Source organism: Pyrus communis, chromosome 10 (assembly GCF_041283825.1).
Source record: "Pyrus communis isolate YQ-2024b chromosome 10, ASM4128382v1, whole genome shotgun sequence".
In the NCBI taxonomy this organism is placed as follows: Eukaryota; Viridiplantae; Streptophyta; class Magnoliopsida; order Rosales; family Rosaceae; genus Pyrus; species Pyrus communis.
This window is the reverse complement of record NC_142574.1, coordinates 2,791,146-2,803,920: the sequence shown is the minus strand read 5'-3', so window position 1 is coordinate 2,803,920 and position 12,775 is coordinate 2,791,146. Positions and strand designations below refer to the sequence as shown.

Here is a 12,775-nt window from a genome sequence, read left to right as displayed (position 1 = left end):
CGTTAATATTATCAGGTCATATAACCCAACATGTTACCAGTTAAAAGAAAATACATTTTAAATGAAAGTGAAAAATATAATTCGGCCCCACAAAAATAGAAAACATAATACTAAATTAGTATATGCATACAATGTTGTAACACAAATAATAAAAAGAACATTTGTCTTTCAAGTATTACATACCCCAAAATAAGAGCCTAATGAAAAAACATTAGTGCATAATACATTACTACAAAATACCAAATGTTGATATGAAAAATGAAGGGAATTGCATTTCAACGTTAAAGAACCTTGAACGTTTTTTACATTAAAACCCTTCAATTTTCATCAATCACCAAGGCAAATGGTATTGGAACTTTGGTTTGATATATTGTCTTTAAGAGTTACTTGACGATATTTTCATTAAGGCTTTCCACACTCTCTTCCACATAAACTAAGCATAAAAAATAAGTAAACCATCAAATGTGTTTGGTATTTTTAAATTACTTGATATTTTTATTTTTAATGTGTTTTATAATTTCTTAATCTCACTATTTGCCTATAGTATATACTATAAATAAATAAATAAAACTTAAATTTTTAAATTTATATAGAATAATAATATAATAATAATACATATTAATATGCAATATATACACATACATTATGGCTCTTGTATTTTATAGTAAATTTTCTTAGTAATTTAAAAAGTTAAAATCATCAAAATAACTTTTTTTTAACGTGTCAAAACAGATTACCCGCATATCACCCTCATGTAAATCTGTTAAGGACCCGTTATTAAGGGGTTCTTATCACTTGACCCGATAATGACCCGATTAATTATCATGTTGATCCATAACCTCTTTTTTTTTTTTTTTTTTTCATTTACTTGTCGTGTTAATGGGTCGTGTAAGAAATTGCCAGGTTTGTCAACAACTGTCGTTCAGTGAGTAGAATATATAAAATGTTAGTCAAGTGTGATGTTATACCCTCTCTAGAAAACATATATCATAATTATATCAAAAGCTTTAGCCACACAATTCCATATCACATCATATGTTCACATGTTGGTTATTCTTCATAATATGTAGTTTACCACGTGACCCTATACTGGCCATTTTGCCCTAATGTTGTCATGTGTCATAAAGTTATCCCTTGGATAAAACAACATTGAAGTTCTCATGCTCCAGGAACACCATATTATATTACCATATATAATAATTCTAAAAGCATTTAATAAGTCTAACATACTTGACTTAAAATAGAAAGATATTTGAAATATAGTGAAATCCCATGATGACTTATGATTTTCGTATTTATTAGAGAATAAGAAATTTAATATTACATTATATAAACCACTCACCTCAATCGATAATTACAACCTCAGTAAGACAAGCCCACTAACATTCTCCACACAAAGAACTCACTAACCCTAGAATTTCTTTCATTTCTCTCTCTAAATATACACACACGCACACACACACATATATAAAACTATTGCACTATTGCATGCTAACTGCATGCAACGTTATAAAAGGATGGAAAAGGTTGAGGAAATATGTGAACAAAATGGAGAAGTGGCAGAATGTATTTAGAAGACCACAAACGGAGCCACCTCATTGGATAACAAGGCATGAAAGATTGACACTTGTTAGAGTAGTTTGCGGGCTGCCAAGTGGATGAAGAGGTGTCATCTAAAAAGAATGAATGGTAACACACGGAGCCACCTCAAACTCCAATACAAGAACAATGCAAAAAGATTGGAATATATGATTGGACGTTATTATTTGTAACTTGCCAAAGACATTCTGTTACCGTGATAGGATATGTGTGCTTAAATCAGCTACTCCAAACTTGACCACGAGGGTATGATAAAAGCTGAGGTCGATGTCTCACTTGCATGATGACCATGCAAAAGCAAATAAATAAAATACACAACATGTATTTATAGGTTTTGAAAATACTGGACTTCACAAGATATGTTTAAATGGACTACAATTAATTGTGTCAGACTTAGTGTGACGTCCCATCCAGAGTTTAATATTATTTTATTTCTTAATATTGGTAAATTACGAAAATGTCCCTGACGGGTGGAAATCCTTCATGGACATTCGAGTCTTTATCACTTCTTGTACCTTTGCATATATTTCTAGGTGGTGCATGTTCTTACCAACACGTGAGCATGAACGACATAATCAAACGATTTATGCACGTTTCCCAATAAGAGGCAAAATTGTAATTTTGCATTCTCGAAAATTTATTAGTTGTTTATCGAGACAACAATGAGTTTTTGGTATTGCGGGCTGCAAACCGTAATATGATGGTTACTCGTTGGGTTCGTTAAGCAAGTTGGCAAGTAGACCCATCTACGTTAGTATTTTATTAATTAGGCATCGTGCCTAATTAGTTATTATTTAGTATAGACTCAAAGACACGCACCCACATATTCGTAGGTGCAAACGAAAGCAAATTCAAAGTTATAACGAAGTTTTTACAAATCACATAACACTAAGGGTAATTTAGTAATTTCACATCCCGAAAGATATTTTTCTATTTTTCTTTTATCTTTTATGGCTTTGGACTGTGTGCCAAGTGGAGCCTACACACCACTCCATCTCTACCTATTGTCTCTCCTATATCTCTCAATCTCTCGGCCCCCTCTCCCTTGCTGCCACATCACTCATCTCTCCCTCATTTCACTCTCTCATCCCTCTCACCCCTCATCTCCGCATCTCTCCTCCTTCGTAAAATCACCACCGAGCCATAGATCTCCATCGCCACTTTGGCGAGTCCTATAACCACCATCAGCCTCACAGTGTGTCACCACCATGAACACGAACCCATGCCACTATTCATTATCGTCCTCAAACGCAATTCGGCGAATTCTTGACGTTCCAACTAGGGTAAGCCTCGGGACTTTCTAAATCTTTCATTTTTGTTTTTGTGGTTCGATCTTGATCTTCTGTATGTATTTGAACAATGATATAGCACTGAATCGATGAAGGGGATATCCCCTAAATTTTCAACAAAAGGAACTATGACCATAAGGCCATTTTTAGGCCATTTTTCCAATCGTTTTCGGCCTCTGCTTGACCTCAAACTGGTATATCTCTTTCCTTCTCATTCCTAACTTCAAATCCATATATAGAACATTGAAAATGACTGAGAAATGAGCTAGAAATGAGCTTTGAAAATGGGACCAAAAACCTGCAAATCTGCAGGCCTCGTGAGGAAGGCGCATGAGGCGCGCATAGCTACCAATGCAACCACCTTGTGGCTGCACGTGTGACGGCTCGTGGAGGAACCCAAGGTCCCTTCTTAGGTTACTCGACATGTTCAATCCGAATTCACCCTCCGTTTTTCGAAATTCGATTGTTTTAAAATAGTTCCTTTATTCACCGTACTTTGTACGAATACGCAAATTTACGTTAATACAATATATATTAACATAAATGGTTTCATTTCTAGGTAAAATGCATCCCAATGATCTTCAATGCCGCAAGGCGGGTTCAACCTAATGACATGATTTGTGAGTGGGTTTTTGCTTTCAAATATTATATATTTATTTAGTTTCCCTTTATATAATAAAGAATTTTCTGCGTTACGCCAAGGTTAGATTAACATTTATAAGAATTAGTGCATTGTCTGAGTTTATGAAATCATTCTATGTCTTACGGGATGCGTATTATTATATGACGCCTTAATTATATTTACGGCCATGAATAGTATTATGTTGACTAGAATTATTGATTTACCGTTGCATGATCATATTTATGTTAACTGCTCATCGTGCATGCTACACTGGTGTTAGTACTTGTCCGGCCCAAGGCCAGCCTGTGTATGTTCACATCGCAATGATACTTTCACTTTAGATCCATTGTAGATGCCAGTCCGGTCCTAGATTGCTATAGGCAATTAGGACGCATATAACGCCAGTCTTCACGTGATTGTAGTATTAGAGTGTAGATCATCATTACACCCAGTCTTGTTTATGCCAAAATATCTTTGCATAAGCTCATATGTCAGCATTGATATTATATGTTTGTCATGCAAGATATTGTGATCACACCATATGTTATATGTTTTATAGGTGAAATGTTGTGATTTACCGTATTTTTGAAATATTACTGTTTACGTATTGTTTTCATACTATATGTAGTATATAAATTTGGAAACTATAGTTGTTTTACGGCGAGGGGTTATACATTTTGGAAAAGATTTTTACAGGTTAATTACATTAACACCTCCTGAGGTTTATCAAGTTTTCACAAAACCCCCTCACATTTGAGACATTACACTAACATCCCCTCACATTTTAATTCACTTTCAAATAACCCCTTCAGTCAAAGTTCTACTAATAAATTGACAACTTTACCCTTATAACTAAATAATTAAATAGAAATATATTAGTAAAAAAACATTAAAATGATTAAACATTGAAAATTTTAATTAAACATTAAAAGAATAAATTAAAAACTTAAAAATAGAAAAGGAAAAAAAAAAAAAGGAAACCTAAACCCCTTCCCCAATTCCACTCCCCTCTGTTTTCCTTTCTCATTGTCCCACCATTGCCACCTTCATCCTTTTCCTTTCCCCTGCCCTACCCTCACTACTCACTACCTCGTCGCTGCTTTAACAATTTTGCAGGCCAAAGCCATCCATGTCTTCTTCAATCTTTCTCTCATTCTCTTCCTTTCTCATCCCGCATCTTCTTCCTCTCAACAAAAGCTCCACTGGGAGAGATGTGAGTTCCCGGGCGTCTCGGATACATCAATTCCGGTGACTTACAGAAAAATCTTCACTCCTTCCACTTCATCTCCGCTCGTTCCTCTTTAAAAAATGTGAAGAATAAGGTGGATCGGAAGAACAATGCCAAGGCCTAGGTCAACACTGTCACTGAGGCCCTGTCCGACGCCATTGAGAAGAAGCAGTGTCTTTATGCTCCTGAGGATTTTGCCCTTAATCTAAAGAAAAATTAAGAAAATTCTCATCTTTGTCTGAACAATTTGACTAATGAGGCATTTTCTATTCTTAACCTGATGAAGACTCTCCCGCAATGTCAGCCTGATGTTTTTACTAACAGTAACTTGATAAAGGTCTGCATTTATTTATTTCATTTTAAAATTTTAATTTATTTTTTAATGTTTAATTTATTTATTTTTAATATTTTTTTCTAATATATTTCTTTATTATTTAATTAATTAGTTACAAGGGTAAAGTTGTCCATTTATTAGCAAAATTTTGACTGAAGGGGTTATGTGAAAATGAATTAAAACGTGAGGGGGTGTTAGTGTAATGTTTCAAATGTGAGAGGGTTTTGTGAAAACTCGATAAAACTCAAAGGGTTTTAGTGTAATTAACCCAAATTTTTACAAACAATACTTTCAGGCCCACTCACCTTTTTCGCCCCTCCAGGTTTTAGTGGCAAGGCTTTTGTGTGAACAAGGATTTCTGGCAAAAGTTGGTATAGGACATTACTTCCGATAGTATCTTATCCTAATTTTACTGTACTTTACTTATACTCTGACAATGTGTGAAATAGGTTCAATTTTCGCTCACATGCGCACTCTTCCATTTAGTCATTTTTAGGTTTAAATTTACTCAAATTTTCCACATCACTACACTTTATGACTTCGTCACCTTCTTAGTATCGGTCAGCATAGCTTGATTAGAAGTTCAAGTGGACATTTCGAATCGATGTGTGTCTCCTAGTAAGGATTTAAACGGGCAAAAGCATTGCTCTAGCTAAGGAGCACAATAGGACCAAACTCACAAATCTACACTACAATCCATGTAGGGCCCAAACTCAAAAACTCAACACTACAATCCATATAGGCCCGGCCCAAACTCAGAAACTCACACCATAGCCATATTACATGAAATAAAATATAAAAGAAGGAAATTTCATAATTAAAACCAAATTCTTCCCTTCAATTGCACTGTAACCAAGCTACAACGTCACCATGTAGAATGAACTAATGCTCATGTGGTGGATGCGAACGACCTCTGTTGCGGACACATAATTAGCATCTGTCGGTTACACACCGGAAGGATTGGCGTGGGAATAATTGGGTTGGCGTGGGAATTATCAATATTCTCAACCTATACTTGGTGCTATATGAGATGATTCATTGGATTCCCAAAACATATATATAAATTAGAATGGTCTTCTTCTATTTTAACATCTAATCCATGTGATTTATTTCTACTTTTTTTTATTTTTTTCAGTTGTATGACACCGTCTTGGTAAAACTTGAGAGAATGATGAAGATGAACAAGGGATACTAATCTGATGTCATGGTCTATTCCGAAGTGTAGATTTTTTTTTCCTTTGGAACTGATAAATTTTTTTGGGAAATGATATTTTTGTGGTTTATATGTTACTAGCAGGTGTACCTGCTCGTTACTGCGGGGTTTGAAATATAGTTGAAAGTGTAGAAAATTTGAAAATATAAGTGCCAAAAAAATGTTTATATGCATATATTACATCCATGTGTTCAGGTGTTCCTTAAAATCATATGTAAGAAAAGAAAGTTAACAAAATTGAACAAATAAGATTTCTTCCACTAAAGACACCTAAATGTGTAAATCCGTTAATGGTGAATCCTTAGAACAACATTTAACTGAAAATCAAAATAGAAGGAAAACTAAAAATAGAATTTGATCACTCGGGATTGGAATCACCCTAAATTGCATATGAATAAATTGAATGACATATGATACCTATCTATAGATGAAGGCAACTTTGTGATAATTTAACCGTGCCAGATCTAACTTTGTGAGAATTTTACTGTGGCAAAAGTAAGAGAGATAACATTTGCTAGAGATAGAAGCAAAACGAATACAATATATCATACAAAGGATATATACATAAAGAGTTACCTTTCATTTTTTATCTGATGTGTTGTCATGAGGTTACAAGCATGCCTCTATTTATAAGGCATTTGGTCCAACAATATCTTTCGCACAAGAAGAAAATAGTGTACCTCACTATGACATTTTCATCCAATGCATGCTTTCACCAAAATCCACATTGGTTAGTTTTCTTACACAAAACACACCAAAGTCAACTTTAACTCGCTTTTGTACAAAAACACACGTGTGGCATTTATACCATATTTCATAATTCCATCGTATCACCATATTCTCTCTCTCCAAATGCTTTGAACTTGTCATTCTCATATTTTCTTTTGCATATATAAGGCTATATAAAAATATATGCAAGAGAACCTGAGAAGCAGAAACTAAATTCATATGGCGCCCAAGGCAAAAAGCATCTATGTTGCGAGCTTTTCTATGGCTGTTAACCTATTGTTCTGTCTGTGTGCCTTCAAACTGTATGTGGAAGGAGAGTGGAAATTGAGCTGGAGCAGAAGAGCAGCAGAAGAAGCTGAGCACGTAGCAGCCATCCCTTGCTCAGGGCATGGACGAGCCTACTTAGATGGCCTAATTCTTGATGGGAAGGAACCTGTTTGTGAGTGCAATTCCTGCTATGGAGGCCCTGACTGCTCTTTGTTTGTAACTGGATGTGCAGCAAACGCCGACGGGTACCCCTCTCACTCTCTCACTCTCACTCTCTCTAGTTTGGGATATTGATTTAGTAGGGGTTTTAGATCAGTGATTTACCAACAATTAAAATTCCTGATTATACTAAAACTTAAAATAAATAAATAAATCTTTTTCATTGTATGTTTGACCAAGAATCTAACAGTTAAAATTATGGATTATATTAGAAAATCCTGCAACATGAATCATGATCTAAATACGGTCCTTCCATTATTTTGTTGAGAACTTATGTATATCTGCTAGCTGGTTGCTCTCAGTGTTTCATCTGAATTACTAGATCATCCCAAAGTGTTAATCCCAACTGTAAAATAAAAGGTAAGGAAGAAATTTGAAACAGAAGGGGGCTATAGTTTCTTTAAATTAACGGACTCTGTTTTCCAGATCTTAGTGAATATCGACCATGAATTTGAGACCGAAAAAGAAAACAAAAACTAATAAAAACAAATATGTACTTGGCTATAGTCGAAATTAAGGAACATTAATGAAAAACTCCCGGTACTGTTTACTTTAACGAAAAATTATATTTTTACATTAAAATATTAATCCTGGTACTATTTAATTTGTCTTTTATTTTATCTTTATCGTTAAAACTCAAAGTTTTCAAATCATTTTCATTAATTTTCTTTATAAATTACTTCTTTTTAAGTTTGAATAGCCAAATATTATTAAAATTAATGAATAAAATACATGGACCCCTTGAAGTTTGGAATATTTTTCAGAAACAAAGTTCCAACCAGGATTAAGATTTAAAATATTAGAACTAAGGTTAAAATATATTTTTTACAACGGAGACAGGAAGCTGAAAGATGTTCCAACATTTATATACATGGTTCTTCTAAAATGAAATGTTGTCTTCTATCAATTGGAAGATTTTTATTTTGGCTCGGATCCCTCTTTTGCAAATGATTCTCTGATATTATTTAGCATTGGGGCCCATATAACAGGAACAAATACTGAATTAACAATGTTTCATAATGCCAAATCAATTTTGGGCTTCACGAGTCACTGTTTTTGCAACAGCCGAATGAGACCCAACAGGATTCTATCATGAACATCTTTGTGAGAATTTCGAATATCTGTGAATTGTGTCCCCTTATGTACATCGTGCGATCAATTTTCGTCAAGTACTGATTGTGTTTAATTTTAAATAAAAAATTTAAAATAATTTATGACCGTACGATGTATGATGAACAGACATTATTCATGAATTCTCAAAATCCTCACAAAGAGGATCCAGATTCAAATGAGATGGCATTTAATAAAAAAATGGTTGGTTGAAATTAGGCAAGACAATTTCTTACACGATCTATTAATCGGATATGAACCGGATATGAACGTTAGGAAAATAACGAGTTTCGAGTTAATCTGTTAATGAGTCAGGTTGTTCTTGAATAACCCATTAAGAACCCATAACGAATTGGGTCGTTATCAGGTCACTTAACAGGTGACCCAATATGATATCGTTTGCCAGATTTATACATTAGGCATGACAGTTTTTTATGTGATTCGTTAACCCAACACGAAAGACACAACCCGTTAATGAATCAGATTATTATTGGATTACTTGTTAAAAACCTGTTAAGATAATAGGTTTGAAACGACAAAATCCATTAAGATAACGGATATAATATAAAAATGACACAAACATGACTAGGTTGTTGTCGGGCCTAGTTGAAATTGAGAGATTCCTAGAAGGAATATATATATATATATATATATGTATGTATGTACACTTGGGAATCCTTTTAAAAACGAAAGGATTATGTACAACAATACAAGTGTCAAACAGTTATTGTAAGGGTACAGAAAGTATACTCACAACCAAATGAACCAAGTATTATATTTTTTTAGAAAATATGCTACAATTTAATGACCAAACCAATATCAATTAATTTGTCACTTCAATTAAAGAACTGTTTTATTGGGAGTGAAACATTACGAACTGGGTAGAGGAAATGCTGACTTATGAACCTTTGTATTTTTGTTGCAGCGGAGACCCATTTTTCTTGGAGCCCTTTTGGATGCAACATGCAGCTAAAAGTGCAATTGCAGTAGCAGGATGGCATCGAATGAGTTACAGCTACCCTGATAAATCTTCCATGTCAGCAGAGCTTGAGAATCACATCCGCACAGTTCATGCCGTTGTTGGGAATGCTGTGACTGAAGGAAGATACATTGTTTTCGGTGCTGGCTCAACCCATCTTCTCAACGCTGCACTTTACGCGTTGTCTTCTGATAACTTTAACTCCTCACCTGCAAGTGTTTTGGTTTCAGTCCCTTATTACAAGGTTAAATCTTACTTCCAAAATCTCGACATACAAAATTTAAAATGATTGTACCATCTATGATTTTAAACAATTGTACAAACGTATGATTGTCATTTTAGATGGTACAAATTAAAACAAATAATAATTCACGCATATGCTCTGCCAATATATGTATATCATCATTTTGACGTCTGAGTTTTAACAGCTTTACCAAACACAAGCGGAGTTTTTTCGATCACTTGACTTTAAGTTTGAAGGAGATGCGGCCTTGTTCCAGAACATCTCAGATGATACCGCAAACGTTATTGAGTATGTTACCTCACCAAACAATCCTGATGGGCAGCTGAAGAAGGCAATGTTTCAAGGCCCAAATGCCAAAGCAATCTATGATCGTGTATATTACTGGCCACATTTTACAGCGATTCCAGCTCCAGCAGACGATGATCTTATGATATTTTCAATTTCTAAGTTCACTGGCCATGCTGGTACTAGATTCGGGTAATAATATGTTTAATACACAAAGTTCCCTGTTTAAATTTCGATTAAGCCTCAAGTTGAAAGGAGAACATTGATACATTAGTGTTGTGCCTTGTGGCAGGTGGGCAGTGGTGAAGGATGAGTCTGTGTACCAAAGAATGGAAACCTACATACAGTTAAGCAGCTTCGGTGTTTCCCGGGACACTCAGCTAAGAGCTCTGAAGCTTATGAATGTCGTCCTTGAAACTCGGGCCAAGGAAATTTTTGAATTTGGGTTCGACAATTTGAAGAAACGCTGGGAAAAGTTGAGCAGTACTCTTCGTTTGTCAAACCGATTTTCTCTGCAGAAAATTGCACCCCAATACTGCACGTATTTCCAAAAAATTAGAGTACCTTCACCAGGTAACATTCTCTCTACACCATCATGTATATCACAAAAAATTTGCTTCCCCTAGCTGAGTATTACGTCCACATTATCTTTCGTTGGATATTTGATATTGGATCAAATAAATCAACCTGGGATCATTCAACAACATTAAGCTATGAGAAATGCTAAGGAGACCCTCAAAAGTTGGGCTCTTCATATATTTTCTGACACCTTATGTTTTTGGTATAATATTTTATAATGTTGGCACGAGAATTATCATTAAACTGTGATGTGTAAGAGAATTCATAGAGTTTCACTTAAGCTATGTTTTTTGGAAATACGTGCAGTATTGAGGTGTAAGGAGACTCTCAAAAGTTGGACTCTTCATAGATTTTCTGACACCTTATGTTTTTGGTACAATATTTTATAATGTTGGCAAGAGAATTATCATTAAACTTTGAGGTGTAAGAGAATTCATAAAGTTTCACTTTGAGAGTGTCTCTTTAACATTTCTCTTAAGCTATATTTTTGCAGGAGTGCACACACACATACATTTATTGATATTTTTTTCATTAAAATATTTTTTATAGCCGCAAATGAGAAGTTAATAAAAAAAAATATCCTTACATGCATGATGCTGTCGATTTAAGGAAACACAACTAAGCACATATAAATCTTTCAAAAAAATACCGACTAGCTCATGATTTTGTGATACTTCTTTTTCTAATCTATTTTCAAATACATACTTTTGGATAACATGGGGTTTCTGTACAAAATTTGACATAGGCTAGTCTTTGACATACATAGAAAACCGTAAGTGCCATTTATAACATTGGGGCCTTTTGAAGTAGGCCCAGTAAGCACCTCATATTTTAGAGAAAACCCAAAAACATATTTTGGTTATTAATTTCTATAGAAATTATTATGTTAGGGTTGAAAGTTTTTCGATGATGAATTTTCCCTTTTAGATAAATATGAAAAACAATTTTAAAAATTTTGATTAAATGCATTATTTGATTAAATAATACATTTTAAATTTGCAAGCTTGCAATTGCGGCCATAAATACTTTGAATGCATAAAAACAACTCGTCAGTCATAAAAGTTTTTTTTTTTTATTTGTCAAACATAAAAGTTATTGTTAGGTAGAATAAAATGTCTCTTAAACAAACAAAAATAAAACCCAAAACTAGTAATTGAACCTTATCAATAGGTAAGCAAATCATAGCAACATCGCTTCTGCAATGTATCAAAACCTTTATTCACATTACTTATAAATTTGCTATCAAACTCATCCACATTACTTATATATACGATTCAAATAAAATAGCTTCTAAGCTAAAAATCAATTTGTTTCACATAAATTACCATTAAATTAGAAAAATGACGGTTGACAAGAAACATTATAGACAGTAAAGTAGGCATGAAACAACAAATGAGAACCCTAGCTATTAATTGACCTTATTATCCCACTATGGTAAGTTATTTATCATGAAAAGATAGACAAAGAATATGTAGGTTTTTCCTAAAATATTCTAATGAAATTTGGGTTGATATCAACTTTTATGTATAACATTAGGTCTAGCATAAAACAAGCCCAACTACTCTAATATTTATATGCATGGCAGCTTATGCGTGGGTGAAGTGCGAGAGGGAAGTGGATAAAGATTGCTATGGAGTTCTGCAACAAGAAGCGAATGTTTATGGTCGCAGAGGTAGCTTGTTTGGCGCTGAAGATCGATATGTTCGCCTCGCCCTCATAAGAAGCGAAGATGATTTTGATATATTGCTTCAGCGACTTAACCATTTAGTCTTGGCTGAAAGGAATAGCAAAATAATTATTTCTTCTCAAGTAGGGGGTCAATACGTGAGTTAATCTGCTACAGAAAAATATTGCAGAAATATAGTAGAGCACTACTCGTGCTCCCTTATGTACGTTTGCAGAAATATAGGATAGCACTACTCGTGCTTCCGTATGCACGTCTACATGTATCGGTCACCATTTTAGGTCTTGGTCTATCTACTTGTATTTCTTGTTTGCATGTTGGACGTTGACTCAAGTTTCAATCCTTCATTTCTCCCTGATTACAATTATAATGTACTGTGGTATTGCTTTCTAAA

General features: G+C 34.2%; 1 protein-coding gene across 1 annotated transcript; it reads left to right on the top strand.

The window, feature by feature from the left end:
- Positions 1–7,126: 7,126 nt before the first annotated feature.
- LOC137730177 (tryptophan aminotransferase-related protein 4) lies at positions 7,127–12,775 on the top strand. Its single transcript, XM_068469238.2, has 5 exons — positions 7,127–7,526; positions 9,536–9,833; positions 10,018–10,310; positions 10,411–10,691; positions 12,283–12,775. The coding sequence occupies exons 1-5, from the start codon at positions 7,234–7,236 to the stop codon at positions 12,528–12,530; spliced, it is 1,413 nt and encodes a 470-aa protein (XP_068325339.1). The 5' UTR covers positions 7,127–7,233; the 3' UTR covers positions 12,531–12,775.

What these genes read in the sequence shown, in the direction of transcription:
- LOC137730177 (XM_068469238.2), top strand. Translation starts at nt 7,234, where the DNA reads ATGGCGCCCAAGGCAAAAAGCATCTATGTTGCGAGCTTTTCTATGGCT. An exon ending in TTTCAGTCCCTTATTACAAG is followed by an intron (nt 9,834 to 10,017) that starts GTTAAATCTTAC and finishes GAGTTTTAACAG; the next exon opens with CTTTACCAAACACAAGCGGA. An exon ending in CATGCTGGTACTAGATTCGG is followed by an intron (nt 10,311 to 10,410) that starts GTAATAATATGT and finishes GCCTTGTGGCAG; the next exon opens with GTGGGCAGTGGTGAAGGATG.